The sequence below is a fragment of the Eumetopias jubatus genome, unplaced genomic scaffold (assembly GCF_037043125.1).
Source record: "Eumetopias jubatus isolate StellerSeaLion01/CBP00866 unplaced genomic scaffold, mEumJub1_p1.0 scaffold_16, whole genome shotgun sequence".
NCBI classification, from domain to species: Eukaryota; Metazoa; Chordata; class Mammalia; order Carnivora; family Otariidae; genus Eumetopias; species Eumetopias jubatus.
Genome location: NW_028274822.1, coordinates 36,209,237 through 36,234,299, shown reverse-complemented (window position 1 = coordinate 36,234,299; position 25,063 = coordinate 36,209,237). Strand labels below are relative to the sequence as shown.

The 25,063-nt window shown below is 37.2% G+C and overlaps 1 protein-coding gene across 2 annotated transcripts in view; it reads left to right on the top strand.

Moving 5' to 3' along the window:
• KIAA1328 (KIAA1328 ortholog) overlaps window positions 1-25,063 on the top strand; it is a 362,056-nt gene that overhangs the window by 152,055 nt on the left and 184,938 nt on the right. The window contains exon 7 of one of the 2 annotated variants that reach the window (XM_088019426.1): window positions 24,976-25,050. The exons of the other annotated variant lie outside the window; for it this stretch is intronic. Coding sequence (XP_087875552.1) covers window positions 24,976-25,050 — 75 coding nt within the window. The remainder of the gene's footprint in view (window positions 1-24,975; window positions 25,051-25,063) is intronic. 2 annotated transcript variants of the gene reach the window in all.

Sequence of the window (25,063 nt, the reverse complement as noted above, 5' to 3'; positions counted from 1 at the left end):
CCCTGAAAAAAAGTTACTAGCTCCATAAAGGAGGAAAATAGACCCCAAATGAGACAAAAATCCATCAAAACCAACCCCAAAATGACATAGATTATAGAATTAATAGACAAAAACACTAAAGTTATTGTAACTGTATTGCATTACATATTTTCAAGAAGTTAGAGGAAAGTTGAGCCTGTTAACTAGAAACAATATATATTTTTAAAGTCTCAAATAAGACTTCTAAAGACTAACTGCAATGAAAAATACACTGGAAGGAATTAACACCAATTTTAACATTACAGAGGAAAAGATTAGTAAAATGAAGACATAGCAGTGGGAACTACTGAAAATTAAACAGAGACAAAAAAGGACTGAAGGAAAGGAAGAGAGCCTAAGAGCTGTAGAACAGAGCTGTAGAAAAACTGCAGGTAGCCTCATATGCATGTAATTGGAGTTCCATGATGGGCTTGAAGGGGGGGGGGAGTTGGAGAAGTTGAGTAGAAAAGAAATATTTGAAGAAATAATGGCCTCCAATTTTTCCAGTATTATGAAAACTATAAAACCATGGATCTAAGAGAATCAGTAAATTAAAAGCACAAAAACAATGGCAAAAACTCTATGAAGTCACATCATAATCAAATTACTTAAAACCAAACCAGTGATAAAGAAAAATTCTTAAAAGCAGCCAGAGGAAAAACCATGGCACATAAAGAGAAATAAAGATGACGATGCAAGCAGATTTTTTTTTTTTTGGTCAAATAATGCAAGTGAGAAGACAGTGGAATGATATCTTTAAATTCCTGAAAGAAAAAATTTCAAGTTAGAATTCTGTACTGAGCAAAAAATATCTTTCAGAAGTAAAGGTGAAATAAAGACTTTTTTGGACTATAAGAGCTCAAAAGAATTCTTCAGCTACAAGCCTGCATTACAAGAAATGCTAAAGGAAGTCTTTCAAACCGAAAGAAATGATAGTAGATAGAAATATGGACTTACGTAAAATAATGAATACCATAAATGCTAATTATGTGAGTAAATATAAAATAATATTCTTTGTATTATTAAAGTCTGTTTAAGAGTAAAAGATAATTTTGAAGAAAGATAATTAACGTGGGATTTATAATATGTAGAAGCAAAATGTATAACAGTAGTACAAATTCTAGGTTAGGGTAATTAACATACTGTGTTGTAAGGTTTCTTATATGATATCTGTGGTGGCATAATACCTCCTGAAAGTACACTATGATAACTTGAGATATATGCTATCAACTCTAATTCAGTCCCCAAAATAATATGACAAAAAGTTATAGCTATTAACAGTGTAGATTGATTGGAATCATAAAAAAATAATCCAAAAGAAGGAAGAAGTAGAGAGAAAAGGGAACAAAAAATTGAAGGGAAAACTTGAAAACAAATAGCAAGATTAAAAGTAAAAGGTTAAGGAAAAAAGGTGTACATATTAACATTAATAAAAAGAAAGTTGAACTAGCTAAGTTAATATCAGATGTTATATATTTTAGAGCAAAGGCTATTTCAATAAAAGGTCATTTCATAATGATAAAGTGTTCAGTTCATCAAGACAATATAATAATACTAAATGGTCATGCACTTAGTAACAGTTTCAAAATATGTGAAGTAAAAAATGATAAAACTGCAAGGAGAAATGGATATATTGACAATTTTAGATATTTTAATATCCTTTCAATAATTGATAGAACAGTTAAGCAGAAAACTATTAAAGAATGTAAAAAATGAATTACATTAGCCAATTTGATGTGACTTTTAAAGAAAACACCCAATAGTCTAGTGCAATTTTTTTCCAAACAACACAGAATATTTGATAAGACAGTTTATATTCTGCACCTTAAAACAAGTCACAATAAGTTTAAAATGATTCAAATTATTCAAAGTACTTCTCTCACCACAGTGGGATTAAATTAGAAATCCACAACGGAAAGTTGTCTCTGAAAGCACCAATTATTTGAAATTAAATGACAAATGGCTAAACAACCCATGTGTCATAGAAGAAATCAAAGGGGAATTATAATGTATACTGAATCAAATGAAGATGAAAACAAATACCAAAATTTGTGTATGCAGATAAAGTACTAAAAACATATAAGACTGTCTATATCAGAAAGAAAGATTTCAAATAAATGATTTCAGCTTTTGCCTTAAGAAAGTACAAATAGAGAAATTTAAATCCAAAATAAGCAAAAAAAAAAAAAAAAAAAGAAAGAAAAAACTGGAGCTGAAATCAATGAAATAGAAAACTAAAAAGAGAAGTCATTGAAACCAAAACATGATTCTTTGAGAAGATCCATAATGTTGATAAACCTCTAGGCAGACTGGTCAAGAAAAAAGAAAGAAGTCACCAATTATCAATATCAAGAATGGGATATATAACGTTACTGCAGTTTCTACAGATGTTAAAAGGAAAACAATTTTAATGAACATTTTTATGTTGATAATTTTGACAACCTACATAAAGGACGAATTCTTTGAAAAACACAAACTACCAAAGCTTACTTAAGAAGAAATAGATAACCTGAATAGCTCTATAATATTGAATTTGTAGCTAACAGTCTTCCCACAAATAAAACATTAGGCTCAGATGGCGTCACTGGTAAATGCTACCAAATGTTATTATTTATTTAAGAAATAGATAGTACTAAAAAGAAAACTATAGACCAATATGCATGATGAAAATAGGTGCAAAAATCCTCAACAAAATATTAGCAAATGAGTTATAGAATACGTTAAAATAATCATTCATTATGATCAAGTAGGATTTATTCCAGGGATGCAAGAGTAGTTCAGATTTGCAAATCAACTAATGTGATACATCACATTAAAAAAGAGGACAGGTAAAAACCATATAATCATCTCAACAGATGCAGAGAAAGCATTTGTCAAAATACAACATCAATTCATGATAAAAACTCAACAAAGTGGGTTTAGAGGGAACATACTTCAACATAATAAAGGCCATAACTTTTGAAAACCCATAGCTAACATCATAGTCAATGGCAAAAATTTTCCTCTAAGATAGGAACAATATAAGGATGTCCACTCTCACCACTTTTATTCAACCTAGTATTGGAAGTCCTAGCTGCAGCAATCAGATAAGAAAAAGAAAAGGCATCCAAATTGGTAAGAAAGAAGTAAAACTGTCACTATTTCCAGATGACATGATACTATATATAGAAAACCCTAAAGACTCCACCAAAAAAAAAAAAAAACTATTAGAACTGATAAATGATTTCAGTAAAATCGCAGGATACAAAGTTAATATACAGAATTCTGTTGTGTTCCTATACACTAATAACAAAGTGTGAGAAAGAAAAATTAAGAAAACAATCTTTTTTACAATCGCACAAAAAGAATAAAATGCCTAGGAGATTAAACACCCATACTCTGGAACCCATAAGACATTGATGAAAGAAATTGAAGATGGCACAAACAAATGGAAAGATAGACCATGCTCTTGGATTGGAAGAATTAATATTGTTAAAATGTCTATCCTTCCAAAGCAACCTACAGATTCAGTGTAGTCCCTATGAAAATTTCAGCAGCATTTTTCACAGTGCTAAAATTTGTATGAAATCACAAAAGACCTTGAATAGCCAAAGTAATCTTGAGAAAGAAGAGCAAAGCTGGAGGTATCACAATTTCAGATTTCAAGATGGGCTGCAAAGCTATAATAATCAAAAATAGCATGGTACTGGCACAAAAATAGACACATAGGTCAGTGCAACAGGATAGGAAAATAAACCCATGCTTATGGTCAATTAATCTATGACAAAGAAGGCAAGAATAAACAATGGGGGAAAAGTCTTTTAAATAAATGGGATTGAGAAAACTGGACAGCTACATGCAGGAGAATGAAACTCGAAGACTTTCTTACACCATACACAAAAATAAACTCAAAATGGATTAAAGACCTATGTGAGACCTAAAACCATAAAACTCCTAAAAGAAAACATAGGCAATAATTTCTTGGACATCAGTCTTAGCAACATGTTTATGGATATGTCTTCTAAGGCAGGGGAAACAAAAGCAAAAATAAACTGTTGGGACAACACCAAAATAAAAAGCTTTTGCACAGCAAAGGAAACCTTCAGCAAAAGAAAATGGCAGCCTACTGAATGGGAGAAGATATTTGCAAGTGGTAAGGGGTTAATATCCAAGATATATAAAGAATTTATACAACTCTACACCAAAAAATAAAAATTGATTAAAAAATAGGCAGAGGACCTAAATAGACATTTTTCCAAAGAAGACATACAGATGGCCAACAGGCACATGAATAGTTGCTCAGCATCACTAATCATCAGGGAAATGTAAATCAAAACCATAATGAGATATCACATAACAATGGTCAGAATGATTGGTACAAAAAAGGCAAAAAAGAAGTGTTGATGAGGATGTGGAGAAAAGAGAAACTTCATGCACTGTTGGTGGGAATATAAATTGATGCAGCTACTCTGGAAAACAGTTTAGAGTTTCCTCATAGCACTGAAAATAGAAATACCATACGATCCAGTGATTCTACTATTGGGTATTTACCCAAAGAAAATGAAAACACTAATTCGAAAAGATATATGCACCCCTATGTTTATTGCAGCATTATTTACAATAGTCAAGATATGGAAGCAACCCAAATCTCCATAGATAGAGAAATGGGCAAAGAAGATGTGGTATGCGAAGCACACACACACACACACACACACACACACACACACACACACACACAATGGAATATTACTCAGCCATTAAAAAAAAGAATGAGATCTTGACATTTACAACAACATGGCTGGACCTATTAGGATATTATGCTAAGTGAAATAAGTCAGAGAAAGACAAATACTATATGATTTCTCTATATAGAGAATCTAAACAAGAAGAATGAACAATAACAAAAAATATACTCTTTTTTTTAAAAGATTTTATTTTGAGAGAGCAGGAGGAAGGGTAGAGGGAGAGAGAGAGAGAGAGAAGGAGGGAGGGAAAAGTGGACTTCCTGCTAAGCAGCGAGCCCGATGCAGGGCTCAATCCCAGGACCCTGGGATCACGACCTGAGCTGAAGGCAGACACTTAACTGACTGAGCCACCCAGACACCCCCAAATAATATACTCTTAAATACAAAGAATAAACTGGTGGTTGCCAAAGGAGAGGTGGGTGGGAGGAATGAGCTAAATAGGTAAAGGGGATTAAGATATACAAACTTCCAGTTATAAGTCATGGAAATGAAAAATACTAGCATAGGGAATATAGTTAATATTGTAATAATGTTGTATGTTAACAGATGGTGCCTACACTTACTATAGTGAGCACTGACTAATGTAAAGAATTGTAAAATCACTGTGTTGTTTAACTGAAACTAATATAACATTGTCAGCTCTAATTCAATAATAAATAGAAAGACAGAAATAGTACTAATTCTATGCACATTTCCCAGAAAATTCAAGAAATAATACTTCTAAACTCATTATTTGAGGCTGACATTACTGATACGAAACCAAAGACATTACCAGGAAAGAACACTGCAGACAAATATTCCTCATAAATTAGATGCAAAAATTAACACAATTTTAATAACAATATAAAAATAACACATTATAACTAAGTTGTTTATTTCAAAAATATGAGGTTGGTTTAACATTTGAAAATCCAGTCAGTGTAATTCACCATATTAGCAGTCAAAAAATGAAAAGTACATTACATCTAGATGTAAAAAATAAAAATTTGAGAAAATCCACTTCCATTCATGATAAAACTCCAACAACTAAGAATAGAAGAGAATGTCTTTAACCCGATAAGGGCTTATAGATAGCATTGTACTTTTTATGGTGAAAGATCAAAAAAGGCAAAGTAATCTTCTCCTACGTCTATTTAATATTGTATGGGAAGTTCTAGCCAATGCAAAAAGAAATAAAAGACATGCAGATTGGAAAAGCACTAAAACTACCTTTATGTGAAGATAACATGATCAAAATGTAAGTCTACCTAAAGTGTAAGTGTACACATGAACTTTTACCAAAAAAGCTACTAGAAATTATACAAGTTTAGAAAGATTGCAAGGTATAAGATCAATTTACAAAAATTAATTGTATAACACTTGTATGAGGTACTTAGAGTAATCAAAATCATAGAGACAGAAAGTAAAATTGTTGCCAGTAGCTGTAGGGTAGGGAGTGGGGGCTATTGTTTAATGGGTATAGAGTTTCAGTTTTACAAAATGAAAAGAGTTATGAAGATGGATGGTGGTGATGGTTGCACAACATTATTACTTATTTAACACCACTGAACTGCATACTTAAAAATGTATTTTACCACAGTAAAAATGTTTATATTCAATTGTTTATCTATATGTTAGCAACAAAGTAGCATATTAAAACTTGAAAACATTTTAAATTGTTAAATTTTTTAAAATACCATTTTGTAATAGCGTCAAAATATATGAAGTACTCAGAGATAAATGTGACCTATACCCTACAACTACTCTGCAGAAGAATTTAAAGAACACCTAAATACATGGAAAGATATACCATGTTTATAGATGAGAAAACCAATATTGTTAATATGTCAATTCTCCCCAAATCTATAGATTCAGCACAATACCAGCTGAAATTCCAGCAGGCTTTTTTTGTAGAAATTGATTCTGAAATTCATGTTGAAATGTGAAGGATCTTATTTTTAAAGTTAGTAATGAAGACACTGTAGTAATGTAAAGATAAACAAATAGATCAATGGAACAGAATACAGCATCCAGAATTAAACCTGATATATAATCAGTTGTACCTAAATTTAAATATAAAACATAAAGCCATAAAACTGGTAGAAGAAAAATTTAAAAATAAACTTTTCACCTTGAGTTAAGGAAATATTTCTTAGAATCAGTACCACAAGCACGATTCATAAAAGGAAAATTGATAAATTGCACTTCATCAAAATTAAGAACGAGGTTTTTAAAGACACTGATATGAGAATGAAAATTCAAATCACAAACTCTGAGAAAATCGTGATAAGTTGCATATCTGATAAAATTGTATATAAAGTATATGAAGAACCCTCAAAACTCCATGTTAAGTAGAGAAACAGAGTCTAGTGCTTTACTTCTAGACTTTTGTTGTTGGTATCAAAGACTGGGGTGGAGAGAACTGGTAATATAATGCAAGTGTATTTTTCCCATATTTACTCTGTTTATACCCTCAGTATTACTTGAAATTTTATCCCTTGTGTGTAATGAGGTAATAAGTTCTCTCTGGTTTCTATAGGTCTCACCACTTATATTTTAGGGACCTCTTAACATTAACTTAAAGCTGTTAATGCTAATCTAGTCTCTACTCACAGAAATCTGTTAACTCACTTTTCTTAGACCACCAGTGAGTTTCTTTCAAAGTGTTCGTTTATAAGGTGCCCTGACTTGCCCAGGCCCACTGAATGAGCCAGTTGTAGTGAAAATTCAAACCCAGACTTTGTGATCTCGAGGTCAGTGCTCTTGCTGTTATACTTCAGCTGCTTGGTTGAAAATGAGTTTAGGGTTCTAATTTTTGCTCTTTCTATAATTCAGTTGTGTGCACTTGGATAAATCATTTAACTACCTTGATCTTTCATTTTCTTTGATAGAAGATGAGGAAGTAGAGGGAAAAAGAAAAACCTCTAAGGTCCTTTCCATTCTAACTTGTATTATTTTTTTATTCCTCATTTCTCCTTCACTTTTTCTGCCCCTTGTGCAACCTTCCCCTCCACTTTTTTTCTTTTTACCACCAAATATGTCAGGGTCTGCTGTGTGAAAGGTTGTTTCTAAAAGTGACATATGTACCTCACAAACTCTCAGAAGACCGCCTGGTGAGCTTTCTGCAGCTGTTTTCCCGTCTTCCAACCAGTGGGATTGTCACTCTGATTCTACTTTTTCTGTCTTTAAAGCACAGCATACTCTGAAACTGAAATTAATTTCTATGAGTGTCATCTCGAATATATCTAGCTGGAAATTTTACTTCTAAATTTTCACATGCAGAAACAAGTCTTTTACTTCATGAGATTTCTCCTTTTCAAGGGTAGTTATTTAATGACAAGTATGCCCTTTCCTCCAGCTCTGAATTAACTGTTGAAAAAAAAAATTACATTTCTTTAGAACCTTTGAGTACTGATTGAATTGGATAGTGGAGGGGAAGATGCAAGACAATACTGCATAGTTCTTAGTTTTGGTGAGGGAAAAAACTGTGTAGTTGCTGTACCACTATGATGTATCTTTATATTGAACTGTAGTCCTGATTTTATTCATACTCAACTAATGCTGCCCCTTTTGCTGTTCTTTTACATGTATTTTAGCCCCATTTTGCTGTGCATCATAATTTCTCAGGAATTTTCTTGCACAGAAGCTTAACTCATTAACCATACATGGTCCCTTAAAAAGAAGCCAGCTTTCAAAACATAAAATAGGACATTTCCATTTGTGACTAACAGTTATAGCTGGAAAGCCTGTGGTTGCTCTCATTCCAGGTCCCTTCTTTTCATGAGTCTGATATTCATGTGAGAACACTTCCATACAGCCTTCTACATTCCCCCTCCCCTTCTCTGCCTGTCCCCACTCTCTGGTCATCTGGGACCAGGACTTATATTTTTAGCCAGTTTAGGATTATGTTAATAACCCAGTCATCATTTCATTTTTAAATGATACCACCTAATATAGGAACTATATTACATAGTAAGCTGTATTGTATTGTATCACGTTGATTGATTTGCGGATGTTGAACCAGCCTTGCAGCCCAGGGATAAATCCCACTTGGTCATGGTGAATAATCCTTTTAATGTACTGTTGGATCCTATTGCCTAGTATTTTGGTGAGAATTTTTGCATCCATGTTCATCAAGGATATTGGTCTGTAATTCTCCTTTTTGATGGGGTCTTTGATTTTGGGATCAAGGTAATGGTGGTCTCATAAAATGAGTTTGGAAGTTTTCCTTCCATTTCTATTTTTTGGAACAGTTTCAGGAGAATAGGTATTAATTCTTTAAATGTCTGATAGAATTCCCCTGGGAAGCCATCTGGCCCTGGGCTTTTGTTTGTTGGGAGATTTTTGATGACTGCTTCAATTTCCTTAGTGGTTATAGGTCTGTTCAGGTTTTCTATTTCTTCCTGGTTCAATTTTGGTAGTTGATACATCTCTAGGAATACACCCATTTCTTCCAGGTTATCTAATTTGCTGGCATAGAGTTGCTCATAATATGTTCTTATAATTGTTTGTATTTCTTTGGCGTTGGTTGTGATCTCTCCTCTTTCATTCATGATTTTGTTGATTTGGGTCATTTCTCTTTTCTTTTTGATAAGTTTGGCCAGGGGTTTATCAATCTTGTTAATTCTTTCAAAGAACCAGCTCCTAGTTTCGTTGATCTGTTCTACTGTTCTTTTGGTTTCTAGTTCATTGGTTTCTGCTCTGATCTTTATGATTTCTCTTCTCCTGCTGGGTTTAGGCTTTATTTGCTGTTCTTTCTCCAGCTCCTTTAGGTGTAGGGTTAGGTTGTGTATTTGAGACCTTTCTTGTTTCTTGAGAAAGGCTTGTATTGCTATATACTTTCCTCTCAGGACTGCCTTTGCTGTATCCCAAAGATTTTGAACAGTTGTGTTTTCATTTTCATTGGTTTCCATGAATTTTTTTAATTCTTCTTTAATTTCCTGGTTGACCCATTCATTCTTTAGTAGGATGCTCTTTAGCCTCCATGTATTTGAATTCTTTCTGACTTTCCTCTTGTGATTGGGTTCTAGTTTCAAATCATTGTGGTCTGAAAATATGCAGGGAATGATCCCAATCTTTTGGTACCTGTTGAGACCTGATTTGTGACCTAGGATGTGATCAATTCTGGAGAATGTTCCATGGGCACTAGAGAAGAATGTGTATTCCGTTGTTTTGGGATGGAATGTTCTGAATATGTCTGTGAAGTCCATTTCGTCCAGTGTGTCATTTGAAGTCTTTATTTTCTTGTTGATCTTTTGCTTAGATGATCTGTCCATTTCAGTCAGGGGGGTGTTAAAGTCCCCCACTATTATTGTATATTGTTGTCAATGTGTTTCTTTGTTTTTGTTATTAATTGCCTTATATAGTTGGCTGCTCCCATGTTAGGGGCATAGATATTTACAATTGTTAGATCTTCTTGTTGGATAGACTCTTTAAGTAGGATATAGTGTCCTTCCTCATCTTATTACAGTCTTTGTTTTAAAATCTAACTTGTCTGATATAAGGATTGCCACCCCAGCTTTCTTTTGGTGTCCATTAGCATGGGAAATCGTTTTCCACCCCATCACTTTCAATGTGGGGGTGTCTTTGGGTCTAAAATGAGTCTCTTGCAGACAGCATATGGATGGGTCTTGTTTTTTAATCCAATCTGATAGCCTGTGTCTTTTGATTGGGGCATTTAGCCCATTTACATTCAGGGTAACTATTGAAAGGTATGAATTTATTGCCATTGTATTGCCTGTAAGGTGACTGTTACTGTATATTGTCTGTGTTCCTTTCTGATCTATGCTGCTTTTAGTCTCTCTCTCTTTGCTTAAAGGACCCCTTTCAACATTTCTTGGAGGGCTGGTTTCGTGTTTGCAAATTCCTTTAGTTTTTGTTTGTCCTGGAAGATTTTTATCTCTCCTTCTATTTTCAATGACAGCCTAGCTGGCTATAGTATTCTTGGCTGCATATTTTTCTCGTTTAGTGCTCTGAAGATATCATGCCAGTCCTTTCTGGCCTGCCAGGTCTCTGTGGATAGGTCTGTTGCCAATCTAATATTTCTACCATTGTAGGTTACATATCTCTTCTCCCGAGCTGCTTTCAGGATTTTCTCTTTGTCTCTGAGACTCGTAAGTTTTACTATTAGATGTCGGGGTGTTGACCTATTTTTATTGATTTTGAGAGGGGTTCTCTGTGCCTCCTGGATTTTGATGCCTGTTTCCTTCCCCACATTAGGGAAGTTCTCTGCTATTATTTGCTCCAGTATACCTTCTGCCCCTCTCTTTCTTCTTCTTCTGGGATCCCAATTATTCTAATGTTGTTTCATCTTATCGTATCGCTTATCTCTCGAATTCTGCCCTCATGATCCTGTAGTTGTTTATCTCTCTTTTTTTCAGCCTCTTTATTTTCCATCATTTGGTCTTCTATATCGCTGATTCTTTCTTTTGCCTCATTTATCCTAGCAGTTAGTGCCCCCATTTTTGATTGCACCTCATTAATAGCCTTTTTGATTTCGACTTGGTTAGATTTTAGTTCTTTTATTTCTCCAGAAAGGGTTTCTCTAATAACTTCCACGCTTTTTTCAAGCCCAGCTAGTATCTTTAAAGTCATGATTCTGAAGTCTGTGTCCAACATCGAACTAATGTCAGTATGGAATAGGTCCCTGGCTGATGGTACTACCTCTTGTTCTTTTTGCTGAGGTGATTTTTTTCGTGTTGTCATTTTGTCCAGAGGAGAATAAATGAATGAAAGAACAAAATGCTAACAGGTTAACAACGTCCCCAGGAAATATACTGTATACAAATCAGAAAAGACCTGAAACCAGGGGAAAAGAAAGGGAAAGAAAGAGAAAAGAAAGAGAAAAAAAAAAAGAAAAAGATAAAAACAAAAACAGAACAATACAAAAAAAAACAGAATATGATCAAATATGATCAGGCTAGTGCATAGATCAGTGCCACACACTAGATTTTGGGCGTATTTTGGTCTGTTAGAAAAAAGTGCCTCCTAAAATTTTAAAGGAAGAAAGACTTATATATGTACAAAATAAGGGTTGATACAATGAGGGGATGGAAGATGACTGTAAAGATGAAAATTATAAAAGATTTTATAAAAGGAATTGATAAGAAGTTGTTTGAAAAAAGAAAGAAGAAGATTTAAAAAAAAGAGAAAAAAAAAAGGGAGAGAATGTGATCAGGCAGGAGACTAGAACAAAGCCATACACTAGTGATTTAGGGTATATTTTGATCTGTTAGAAGAAACTGTATCTCAAAATTTTAAAGAGAGAACAACGTATATATATATATATATGCCAAAAATAAGGGTAACTACTATGAAGGGATAAAATATGACTCTAAAAATGAAAAATAAAAAATGTTTTTTTAAAAAGAGATTGATAAGATGTTTGAAAAAGGGAAAAAGAAAAATTAAAAAAAAACAGTTAAAAAATTAACTTTGAAAAACTAATGAATCATGGTAAAAAAAAGCCATGAATTCTATGTGCAGTATTCCCCTAGCGCTGGAGTTCTCCCATTCTCCTTGATGGGTAAACTTGGTCTTGGCTTGCTGGCTGTTCGTGCTGATCTTCTGGGGGAGGGGCCTGTTGCTGTGGTTCCCAAATGTCTTTGCTGGAGGTGGAATTGCCCGCCCTTGTCGGTCCAGGCTAAGCAAGCTGCTCGGGTTTGCTCTCAGGAGCTTTTGTTCCCTGCAAGCTCTCGGTACAGCTTTGGAGGACCAGGGTGAAAATGGTGGCCTCCCAATCTCCACCTGGAGGAGCTGAGAACTCGGGGCCCCGCTCCTCAGTGCGCCCCCAGAGAAAAGCAGTCACTCCCGTGTCCCCGGTCTCCAGCCACACTCGTGCTCACCCGGCCTGTGACCGAGCGTTTCTATCTCTGGCACCCGACCCCATGTGGAGTCTCCAAACCCAGCAGATCCCTGCGGTGCGCTCCCGCACCGCTCCTCCCAGGGGAGGAAGGGGAGTCTCCCCGGCTCTGCCTCTTGTTGGGTCCCTGCTGGAGGAGCAGTGGCCCGACTGGGCCGCGGATCACAGTTTATGGCAACCCCGAGCTGAGAGCCTGCGCCTCGGCTCCGTCTCTGCAGCCGGCTTCTCCGCTCCGATACCTGGGAGCTCTGCCGCACTCAGGCACCCCCGGTTTTTCTGTGACCCCGAGGGTCCTGAGACCACACTGTCCTGCGAGGGTTCCACCCCCCGCTTAGCCACTGGAGCGACGTCCCTCATTGGAGCCGACTTCTAAAATTCCGATTTTGTGCTCCAAGGCTCTATCACTTGCCAGAAGCCGCCAACGGAGGCCCCCTCCCCACCGTCTATCCTCCGGAATATCGCCTCGGATTCACTTCTCCGCACGTCCTACCTTCCAGTAAGTGGTCGCTTCTCTGTTCAGAGAGTTGTTGCTACTCTCTTCTTCGATCTCCTGTTGAGTTTGTAGGTGTTAGGAATGGTTTGATTCCCTATTCAGCTGAATTCCTGAGACCAGATGAAATCCAGGTCTTCTACTCCTCCGCCATCTTGCTCCGCCCCCTCCTAAGAATAAAATTTTTGTAACCCCCAGTGTTCATTTGGTTTAAAGCACAAGGAAAAGTGATCCTTGATAAAATGGATTGCTATGTCCACCTGTTATTTGGGTTTGTCACAATTGCTGCCTAAGCTCTGATCTGTGGTCCATTCAGACTAGCATTTGCCCTCGGACAGGGCATCAAGGAGACAATGTGGGTAAATCTAGAGGGACTGACAGAAGCCCCCCCTCAATTTTCCCCCCAGTTTTTTCTGCTTTTATTCCCATCTAAACATGGTTCTTTGATTGCTTTAAATCATTAAGAATAGAGGTTCAGCCTCAGGAACTCCAGAAAAAGCTAAGGAATTAGAAAGTGAACACAAACCAAGAAAGACAGTTTCTTTTAAGATAGTTTATTGTTTCTTTGTTATTGTTATGCTAACACATTTTGGTCTTAGAATATTCAAGCAATTCAAAAATTTATGGTATATTAATTCCAAGTCCTGTAATTTCCTTCTCAGAAGTAACTACTGTTAACTTCGATGTGTACTACTCCAGATTTTCTTCTCTGTAATTTTAGAAAAGTAGGCTAATTCTATACATGTAATTTTTATAATTTTATTTTCTTAATAATATGTTGCATATATTTTCCAGTGGTGCTCTCTCAAGTAAATAAATAAAATCTTTAAAAAAAAATACTGAATGGATTTTTTTCCTCAGTGTATTTGACAGCTTTTTTACCTTCCAGGTTTTTGCAAGATGAAAAGAGTAAAATAACTTTTAGTTTTAGTTATCTCTTGCTGCTAAACAGACTACCCCGAAACTTAGACAAACAACTAACATTCTGCAGTTTGAGCTAGGTTCAGCTATGCGCTTGTTCTGCTGATCTTGCCTGTGGTCACCCATGAGGCTCATGCAACCGGCTGTTAGCTATGACACTGGCATGGCTGGGCCTTTCTTTCTCTCCCCAGGTAGCCTCTCCCTGTAGTTCATCTAGCAAAGTAGCTAGACTTATTACCTGCAGGTTCAGGGCCTCCTGCAAGAATGGAAGCTGCCAAATCTTTTTCCAGATTTGGTCCACAACTGGCAAAGTGTCTGTTGGTTAAATTGAGGAACTTGGGGCACCTGGGTGGCTCAGTCAGTTAAGCATCTGCCTTCAGCTCAGGTCATGATCCTGGGGTTCTGGGGTCGAGCCCCACATCGGGCTCTCTGCTCGGCGAGGAACCTCCTTCTCCTGCTCCCTCTGCCTGCCTTTCTGCCTACTTGTGCTCTCTCTCTCTGTCAAATAAATAAATAAAATCTTAAAAAAAAAAAAGTGAGTAACTGGCCCAGACTAGAGTCAGCAGGAAGGGACTACTGGGAGGTGTCGTTTTTTTTTTAGGGGCCACCAGTATAACAGGCTACCACAAAGGGCATCTCATAGTCATTTTCATTTGTATTTCTCAGACTATGACGAGGGCAGTCGAGCACCTTTCCATATGTATATTATCGTTTTCCTTTTCTGTGAAATGCCTAGTCAGGTTTTGTCCACTTTTCTCTTGGATAGTTTGTCTTTTCATGTTGATTTGTAAAAGTTCTTCACATAATCTGGATGTTTTCTTTTGTTGGTTATATGTGTTACAAACATCCTTGGCCAGTTTATGGCTTATCTTTCACTGTCTTTGTGGTGTTTTTGATAAATAGAAGTTCTTGATTTTAAAACAGTTGAATTTATCATCTTTTACGATTTTTGGGTTTTGCGTCCGTCTCTCCTCCAAGGCATAAAATACTCTTGTACATCATCTTCTAAATGTTTTATAGTTCTGTCTTTGATATGCAGGTTTATAGTTCATCTGGAATTGATTTGGGGGATTGGTGTGAGGCAAGGGTCCAATTGCATTTTTTCTGCATGTGGCCTTTCCTTATGCTGTACTTTTGGGTTAGTTCCAGTGTTTCTTAAATGCTGTACGTTCATCTTTCCTGGATCTCTTTTTAATTTTGCTGGAGAACAGCCATGCAGCAGTTATGGAAAGAAACTACTTGAGAGCAAATCAGCATTTAATTGAGCATTTCTACAAATAATGATTAAACAGATGCAATCCTTTGGTGAGGAGATATCACTTGAGCCGAGACCTCAAATATTAAAAGCCAGCATATGAAGAGCCTAGGAAGAATGTTCTGAGCTGAGGGAATAGCAAGTATTCTTACCAACTGGGAGAAAGAGGTACTTAGAAATGTAGTAAAAATGAAAAGCTGGAACAAAAAGGCATGGTTCAAAATAACGTAAACCAAAATGAGATGTGATTCTGAGGAGTTAAATGTTAGAAAGCGATACCATTGACCTCTACATTTAGAATACTCCCTTTCGAGTATCTGGTTTGGTGACCATATGCTGACTTCTTGCTTTCTATTAATCTAATCACATGTCCTGTGTCTGCTGTAACAAGTATCTACCTATTTTATTTGTTTGTAGAATTTCTGTTTTCATAATAAGTCTGTACACAAAGCATGGAGGATCTAATAATTATTTCTGAAAAGAATACAGATGTTAAAACCTTGATGATGTGAGAGACATGGCATAGTGTTAAAAGTTGGAATATGATGGGGAGGCAAAGAGGTGGAAGGAAGTATGGATACTGATTTTCTCATTTTACAGAACGGGGAGTAGGAGATAGAGTCTAAAGTAAGGGATCAAGTAGAGCTCATATTTATTATTCTAAGTTAGAAAGGTAATATATAGAACTGAAGATAAAAACGTAGCTAAGAAAAATTTTAAAGGATGTAGTAGTATAAGTGAGCTAAATTCTGCATCTTTCACAATGAGGAAAATGCTGGATTTCCTTGATAAATATGTAACTATAATTAAAGAAATAGGAGTCTACATATAGTAAAGTTGTGGATGTAACACAGGAATAACGAAGATCAGAAATGGAGGAGAGGGTCTACCTCTGTCAGTGGGAGTGGGAGTAGGGGACAGAGATGCTTTTGCTTTTCATTTTATTTCTTCCTAATACCTGTATTTTTACTTCTGTGTTCATTTATTACTTCTCAAATAATACAAAAAGAAGAAAAAAGCTAAGGCTGTGACAGAAGAATTGAAGCAGTTGTGGGAGACAGCAGCATCAAAGTAAAGTCAGTTAGCAGGACATCTAGGATAGACTTATAAATATTATATAGTTTATTAATCCACTTATAAACTTTCCTTTATTTTTTTAACATATAATGTATTATTTGTTTCAGAGGTACTGGTCTGTGATTCATCAGTCTTACACAATTCACAGCGCTCACCATAGCACATACCCTCTCCAATGTCTATCACCCAGCCACCCCATCCCTCCCACCCCCCCCACTCAAGCAAACCTCAGTTTGTTTCCTGAGATTAAGAATTCCTCATATCAGTGAGATCATATGATACATATCTTTCTCTAATTGACTTATTTCACTTAGCATAATACCCTTTAGTTCTATCCACGTCATTGCAAATGGCAAGATTTCATTTTTTGATGGCCGCATAATATTCCATTGTATTTATATACCACATCTTCTTTATCCATTTATCTGTCTATGGACATCTTGGCTCTTTCCATAGTTTGGCTATTGTGGACATTGCTGCTATAAACATTGGGGTGCACGTACCCCTTCGGATCCCTACATTTGTATCATTGGGGTAAATACCCAGTAGTGCAATTGCTGGATCGTAGGGTAGCTCTATTTTCAACTGTTTGAGGAACCTCCATACTGTTTTCCAGAGTGGCTGCACCAGCTTGCATTCCCACCAACATGTAGGAGGGTTCCCCTTTCTCCGCATCCTCGCCAACATCTGTCGTTTCCTGACTTGTTAATTTTAGCCATTCTGACGGGTGTGAGGTGGTATCTCATTGAGATTTTGATTGGATTTCCCTGATGCCAAGCGATGTTGAGCACTTTTTCATGTGTCTGTTGGCCATTTGGATGTCTTCTTTGGAAAAATGTCTGTTCATGTCTTCTGCCCATTTCTTGATTGGATTATTTGTTCTTTGGGTGTTGAGTTTGAAAAGTCCTTTATAGATTTTGGATACTAGCCCTTTATCTGATATGTCATTTTCAAATATATTCTAACATTCTGTCAGTTGTCTTTTGGGTTTGACAACTGTTTCCTTTGCTGTGCAAAAGTGCAAAAGCTTTTTATCTTGATGAAGTCCCAATAGTTCATTTTTGCCCTGGCTTCCCTTGCCTTTGGCGATGTTTCTAGGAAGAAGTTGCTGCAGCTGAGGTCATAGAGGTTGCTGCCTGTGTTCTCCTCTAGGATTTTGATCCCTGTCTCACATTGAGGTGTTTCATCCATTTTGAGTCTATTTTTGTGTGTGGTGTAAGGAAATGGTCCAATTTTCCCAACGCCATTTATTGAAAAGACTGTCTTTTTTCCATTGGACATTCTTTCCTGCTTTGTCGAAGATTAGTTGACCATAGAGTTGAGGGTCCATTTCTGGGCTCTCTGTTCTGTTCCATTGATCTATGTGTCTGTTTTTGTGCCAGTACCATACTGTCTTGATGATGACAGCTTTGTAATAGAGCTTGAAGTCCGGAATTATGATGCCACCGGCTTTGCTTTCTTTTTCAACATTCCTCTGGCTATTTGGGGTCTTTTCTGGTTCCATACAAATTTTAGGATTATTTGTTCCATTTCTTTGAAAAAAGTGGATGGTATTTTGATAGGGATTGCGTTAAATGTGCAGATTGCTCTAGGTAGCATTGACATCTTCACAATATTTGTTCTTCCAATCCATGAGCATGGAACGTTTTTCCATTTCTTTGTGTCTTCCTCATTTTGTTTCATGAATATTTTATAGTTTTCTGAGTACAGATCCTTTGCCTCTTTGGTTAGATTTATTCCTAGGTATCTTATGGTTTTGGGTGCAATTGTAAATGGGATCCACTCCTTAATTTCTCTTTCTTCTGTCTTGTTGTTGGTGTATAGGAATGCCACTGATTTCTGTGCATTGATTTTATATCCTGCCACTTGATTGAATTCCTGTATGAGTTCTAGCAGTTTTGGGGTGGTCTTTGGGTTTTCCACATAAAGTATCATATCATCTGCCAACAGTGAGAGTTTGACTTCTTTGCCGATTCTGATGTCTTTTATTTCTTTTTGTTGTCTGATTGCTGTGGCTAGGACTTCTAGTACTAGGTTGAATAGCAGTGGTGATAGTGGACATCCCTGCCGTGTTCCTGACCTTAGGGGGAAAGCTCTCAGTTTTTCCCATTGAGAATGATATTCGCTCTCGGTTTTTCATAGATGCTTTTTATGATACTGAGGTATGTACCCTCTATCCCTACACTCCGAAGAGTTTTAATCAAGAAAGGATGCTGTACATTGTCAAATGCTTTTTCTGCATCTATTGAGCGGATCATATAGTTCTTGTTCTTTCTTTTATTAATGTATTGTATCACACTGATTGATTTGCATATGTTAAACCAACCTTGCAGCCCAGGAATAAATCCCACTTGGTTGTGGTTAATAATCCTTTTAATGTACTGTTGGATCCTATTTGCTAGTATTTTGGGGAGAATTTTTGCATCCATGTTCATCAGGGATGTTGGTCTGTAATTCTCCTTTTTGATTGGGTCTTTGTCTGATTTTGAGATCAAGGTAATGCTGGCCTCATAAAATGAGTTTGGAAGTTTTCCTTCCATTTATGTATTTTGGAACAGTTTCAGAAGAATAGGTATTAGTTCTTCTTTAAATGTTTGGTAGAATTCCCCTGGGAAGCCATCTGGCCCTGGGCTTTTGTTTCTTGGGAGATTTTTGATGACTGCTTCAATTTCCTTAGTGGTTATGGGTCTGTTCAGGTTTTCCATTTCTTCCTGGTTCAGTTTTGGTTGTTTATACATCTCTAGCAATGCATCTATTTCTTCCAAATTATCTAATTTGCTGGCATATAGTTGATCATAATATGTTCTTATAAGTGTTTGTATTTCTTTGGTGTTGGTTGTGAGCTCTCCTCTTTCATTCATGATTTTGTTGATTTGGGTCATTTCTCTTTTCTTTTTGGTAAGTCTGGCCAGGGGTTTATTGATCTTATTAATTCTTTCAAAGAACCAGCTCCTTGTTTCGTTGATCTGTTCTACTGTTCTTTTGGTTTCTATTTCATTGATTTCTGCTTTGATCTTTATTATTTCTTTGCTCCTGCTGGGTTTAGGCTTTATTTGCTGTTCTTTCTCCAGCTCCTTTAGGTGTAGGGTTAGGTTGTGTATTTGAGATCTTTCTTGTTTCTTGAGAAAGGCTTGTATTGCTATATACTTTCCTCTCAGGACTGCCTTTGCTGCTTCCCAAAGATTTTGAACAGTTGTGTTTTCATTTTCCTTTGTTTCCTTGAATTTTTTAAATTCTTCTTTAATTTCCTGGTTGACCCTTTCATTCTTTAGTAGGATGCTCTTTAGCCTCCATGTATTTGAGTTCTTTCCAACTTTCCTCTTGTGATTGTGGTCCAAAAGTATGCAGGGAATGGTCCCAGTCTTTTGGTACCAGTTGAGACCTGCTTTGTGACCTAGGATATGATCTATTCTGGAGAATGTTCCTTGGGCACTAGAGAAGAATGTGTATTCTGTTGCTTTGGGATGGATTGTTCTGAATATATCTGTGACTCCATTTGTTCCAGTGTGTCATTTAAAGTATTTCCTTGTTGATCTTTTGCTTAGATGATCTGTTCATTTCAGTGAGGGAGGTGTTAAAGTCCCCTACTGTTATTGTATTGTTGTTGATGTGTTTCTTTGATTTTGTTATTAATTGGCATATATAATTGGCTGCTCCCATGTTAGGGGCATAGATATTTACAATTGTTAGATCTTCTTGTTGGATAGACCCTTTAAGTATGATAGAGTGTCCTTCTTCCTCTCTTATTATAGTCTTTGGTTTAAAATCTAATTTGTCTGGGGGTGCCTGGGTGGCTTAGTCATTAAGCATCTGCCTTCAGCTCAGGTCATGATCCCAGGGTCCTGGGATTGAGCCCCACATTGGGCTCTCTCCTCAGCGGGAAGCCTGCTTCTCCCTCTCCCACTCCCCTTGCTTATTTATGTTCCCTCTCTCGCTGTGTCTCTCTCTGTCAAATAAATAAATAAATCTTTTTAAAAAAATAAATAAAATCTAATTTGTCTGATATAAGGATTGCCACCCCAGCTTTCTTTTGATGTCCATTAGCATGGTAAATGGTTTTCCATGGTAAATGGTTTTCCACCCCCTCACACCTCACAGAGGTGTCTTTGGGTCTAAAATGAGTCTTGCAGACAGCATATCGATGGGTCTTGTGTTTTTTTATCCAATCTGATACCCTGTATCTTTTGATTGGGGCATTTAGCCCATTTACATTCAGGGTAACTATTGAAAGATATGAATTTAGTGCCATTGTATTGCCTATAAGGTGACTGTTACTGTATATTGTCTCTGTTCCTTTCTGGTCTATGTTACTTTTAGGCTCTCTCTTTGCTTAGAGGACCCCGTCAATATTTCTTGTAGGGCGGGTTTCATGTTTGCAAATTCTTTTAGTTTTTGTTTGTCTTGGAAGCTTTTTATCTCTCCTTTTATTTTCAATGACAGCCTAGCTAAATATAGTATTCTTGGCTGCATATTTTTCTCATTTAGTGCTCTGAATATATCATGCCAGTCTTTTCTGGCCTGCCAGGTCTCTGTGGATAGGTCTGTTTCTAATCTAATATTTCTACCATTGTAGGTTACACACCTCTTGTCCCAAGCTGCTTTCAGGATTTTCTTTGTCTCTGAGACTTGTAAGTTTTACTATTAGATTTTGGGCTGTTGGCCTATTTTTATTGGTTTTGAGGGGGGTTCTCTGTGTCTCCTGGATTTTGATGCCTGTTTCCTTCCCCAAATTAGGGAAGTTCCCTGCTATAATTTGCTCCAATATACCTTCTGCCCCTCTCTCTCTTTCTTCTTCTTCTGGGATCCCAATTATTCTAATATTGCTTCATGTTATGGTATCACTTATCTCTCAAATTCTGCCCTCATGATTCACTAGTTGTTTATCTCTCTTCTTCTCAGTTTCTTTATTCTCCATCATTTGGTCTTCTATATCGCTGATTCTCTCTTCTGCCTCATTTATCCTAGCAGTTAGAGCCTCCATTTTTTATTGCACCTCATTAATAGCCTTTTTGATTTCGACTTGGTTAGATTTTAGTTCTTTTATTTCTCCAGAAAGAGTTTCTCTAGTATCTACCATGCTTTTTTCAAGCCCAGCTACTATCTTTACAATCGTCATTCTGAACTCTAGTTCTGACATCTTACTAATGTCCGTATTGATTAGGTCCCTGGCAGTCGGTACTCCCTCTTGTTCTTTTTTTTTGAGGTGAGTTTTTCTGTCTTGTTATTTTGTCCAGAGGGGAACAGATGAATGAGAGAACAAAATGCTAACAGGGTAACAGCGACCTCAGGAAAATATACACTAAACAAATCAGAAGAGACCTGAAACCTGTGAAAAAGAAAGGGAAAGAAAGAAAAAAAAAAAGGAAAAGAAAAAGAAAAAAAAGAATATTATCAGATATGATCAGGCTGGTGAATAGATCAGTTCCACACACTAGATTTTGGGCGTATTTTGGTCTGTTAGAAGAAACTGCCTCCCAAAATTTTAAAGAAATAAAAACTTACATATGTACAAAAATAAGGGTAAATATGATGAAGGGATGGAATATGACTGTAAAGATGAAAGTTATAAAAGGTTTTATAAAAGGAATTGATAAATAAGAAGTTGGTTGAAAAAAGAATGAAGAGAAATTAAAAAAAAGGGGGGAGAGAATGTGATCAGGCAGTAGACTAGAACAAAGCCATACACTAGAGATTTAGGGTATATTTTGGTCTGTTAGCAGAAACCGTATCCCAAAATTTTAAAGAGAGAACTATATATATATATATATATATATATATATATATATATATATACAAACACCAAAAATAAGGTTAACTACAATGAAGGGATAGCATATGACTCTAAAAATGAAAAATAAAAAAGATTTTTAAAAAAGGGATTGATAAGATGTTGGTTGAAAAAGGGAGAAAGAAGAATTCAAAAAAACAGAAAAAGAAAAAAAAGAAAATTAAAAAAATTAACTTTGAAAGACTAAAGAATCAGGGGGAAAAAAGCCATGAATTCTATGTGTAGTATTCCCCTAGCGCTGGAGATCTCCCGTTCTCATTGATCGGTAAACTTGTTCTTGGCTGGCTGTTCGTGCTGATATTCTGGGGTAGGGGCCTGTTGCCGTGGTTCCTAAATGTCTTTGCCGGAGGCGGAATTGCCCCGCCCTTGTCAGTCCGGGCTAAGCAATCTGCTCGGGTTTACTCTCAGGAGCTTTTGTTCCCTGCAAGCTTTCCGGGCGGCCGTGAACTCGGGGTCCCACTCCTCAGTGTGCCCCCAGAGAAAAGCAGTCAATCACTCCCGTCTCCCCGGTCTCCGGCTGCACTGCATGCTCACCTGGCCGTGACCTAGCATTTCTGTCTCTGGCACATGACCCTGTGTGGAGTCTCCAAACCCAGCCGCTCCCTGCGGTGCACTTCCACGCTGCTCCTCCCCAGGGGAGGAAGGGGAGTTTCCCCGGATCTGCCGCTTGTTGGGTCCCTGCTGGAAGAGCAGTGGCCCGACTGTGTCGCTTATCACAGTTTATGGCAACCCCGAGCTGAGAGCCCGCGCCTCGTCTCCATCTCTGTAGCCGGCTTCCCCACTCTGATACCTCGAAGCTCTGCCGCACTCAGGCACCCCCGGTCTTTCTGTGACCCCGAGGGTCCTGAGACCACACTGTCCCGCGAGGGTTCCACCCCCTGCTTAGCCACTGGAGCGACATCCCTCAGCGGAGCCGACTTCTAAAAGTTCCGATTTTGTGCTCTGCGGCTCTATCACTTGCCGGTAGCGGCTGACGAGGCTCCCTCCCCCACCGTCTATCTTCCCAAATATAGACTTGGATTCACTTCTCTGCACGTCCTACCTTCCAGAAAGTGGTTGATTTTCTGTTCAGAGAGTTGCTGCTGTTCTTTTCTTCGATCTCCTGTTGAGTTCATAGGTGTACATAATGGTTTGATAGTTATCTAGCTGAATTCCTAGGACCAGACGAAATGTAGGTCTCCTACTCCTCCGCCATCTTGCTCCTCTATAAGGATTCACTTAGTGTATCCTTGATCCTTTCCACCTGATTCTTCATGATCCAGAGAGAGATTACACTTTCTCTTATATCATTCCTCAAATATGGGATCCTCATCACTGTGGGCCTCAGTGGCTCCCCATTTCTGAATTGAGGGACTTGGGCTTTGGTACAAAGGGGATTTTCAAAAGGATCTTGGTGGGACTTCCAGGTGGTTGAACTCCCCAAAATATCACCAGATAACCCTCGTGGGCCCCGAATGCGGGGGGCTCTGATGTCTGGTTTCCTGTGAGGCTTTTACCTGACCCTGCCCCCCTCCCCGGCACTGGCCAGTACAGCCTATAAACTTTTCATATCAGGAAAGTTTGTATCCTATAGTAGTTTATTGGAAATGAACATATTTTATTGGAGTTATAAAATTAAACTCATGACAGTACTACCATGGATACATTCATTCATTTGACAAACACGTTCATTAGTGGAGTAAATTCATATTGTTACTCTTCTATGCCTGTCCCTGGTGTGCTTCAGGATGGTTTAAAGGAAAGCTTGCAAGGGGTTTCTGTTGAGTGAGCTTAATTATACTTATGTTTCTTCATTATTTGAAGTACAAAGCATGTTGAAATTAGAAATGGGTTTTTGAGATCACCTTCTTCGGTGCTGGGGAGCTTTTTTATAACACACATAACCAGGAATCATAATTTCAGTGGATGGGACTCCAGACATGATTTTTGAGAAGGTATTCTATCCTCAGGTGATAGTCTTGTGAACCCTGGGTGAGAACCACTCATCTCATCCACTCCTTCATTTACAGAAGTGGAAACTTAGGCACTGTAGTTCACATAGCTAATTAGTGGCACAGCATAGTATCTCCTAGTATCATGTGATTTTTAATGCTTTTGAAAATTTTTCATCTCTCTTTACTCTCTCTTTACTCTGCTACTGCATGTGGTTCCCATAGTCTGGAGTGCTTTCTTGACCTCTCACTGCTTATTTTACTTTATATACCTTCTTTCTTTTCAAAATTAATCTCCTTCTAAAACCTACTGTCTTCTTCTTAAGGAGACTTCCGATCAACACTCCTCTTTTCAGCCTCACTTCTACCCGCATTTTTAGTGATACCTAGTGCTTCCCATTCCTGAGCTAATACCAATCAGCCTACTTCTGAATTATGATTCTGCTTTGTTCAGGTTAATTCATTTACCAATTTATCCATCCCACTTTCCAACATCCAAAGTTTTGTTGGTATATTTTCTTTTTTTTTTTTTACCCCTGTGTGTCTGTACCTCTTTATATTCCTTTCCTGCCATTCCTTTTCTGTTCAATCCACCAACTTTAATCAAAGCTCTGATTTATTTTTACAGGTCTCAAATCAAAAAATATTTTAGTACAGAAAAATCACTGATACATTAGTAAAGCAACAAGGTGAAATGATTGCTCTTAAAATGAACAGTGCATACGTGATGAAACTGCCTTGTTAATGTGTTCTTACTTAGATCTCTAACAAGACAACCACTCCGTGTACTTTTGTCAGACGATTGGATTTGGTAAACTGTTAAATAAATGCACCTTTCTCCTATTTCGCCTTTCCTGGAATATAGGAAAGTTCTCCTTTGGCTGGTGGTTTGCAGTGAAATTAAATTTGCATTTTTCTGGTTTCCCTCAAGGAACTTGAAGTAAAAAGCATGGCTTCCCCAGAGGGCAGAAGAATTCCTTATTGTTTGGAAAGAAGCTGGGTGATGGTGATGATAATAA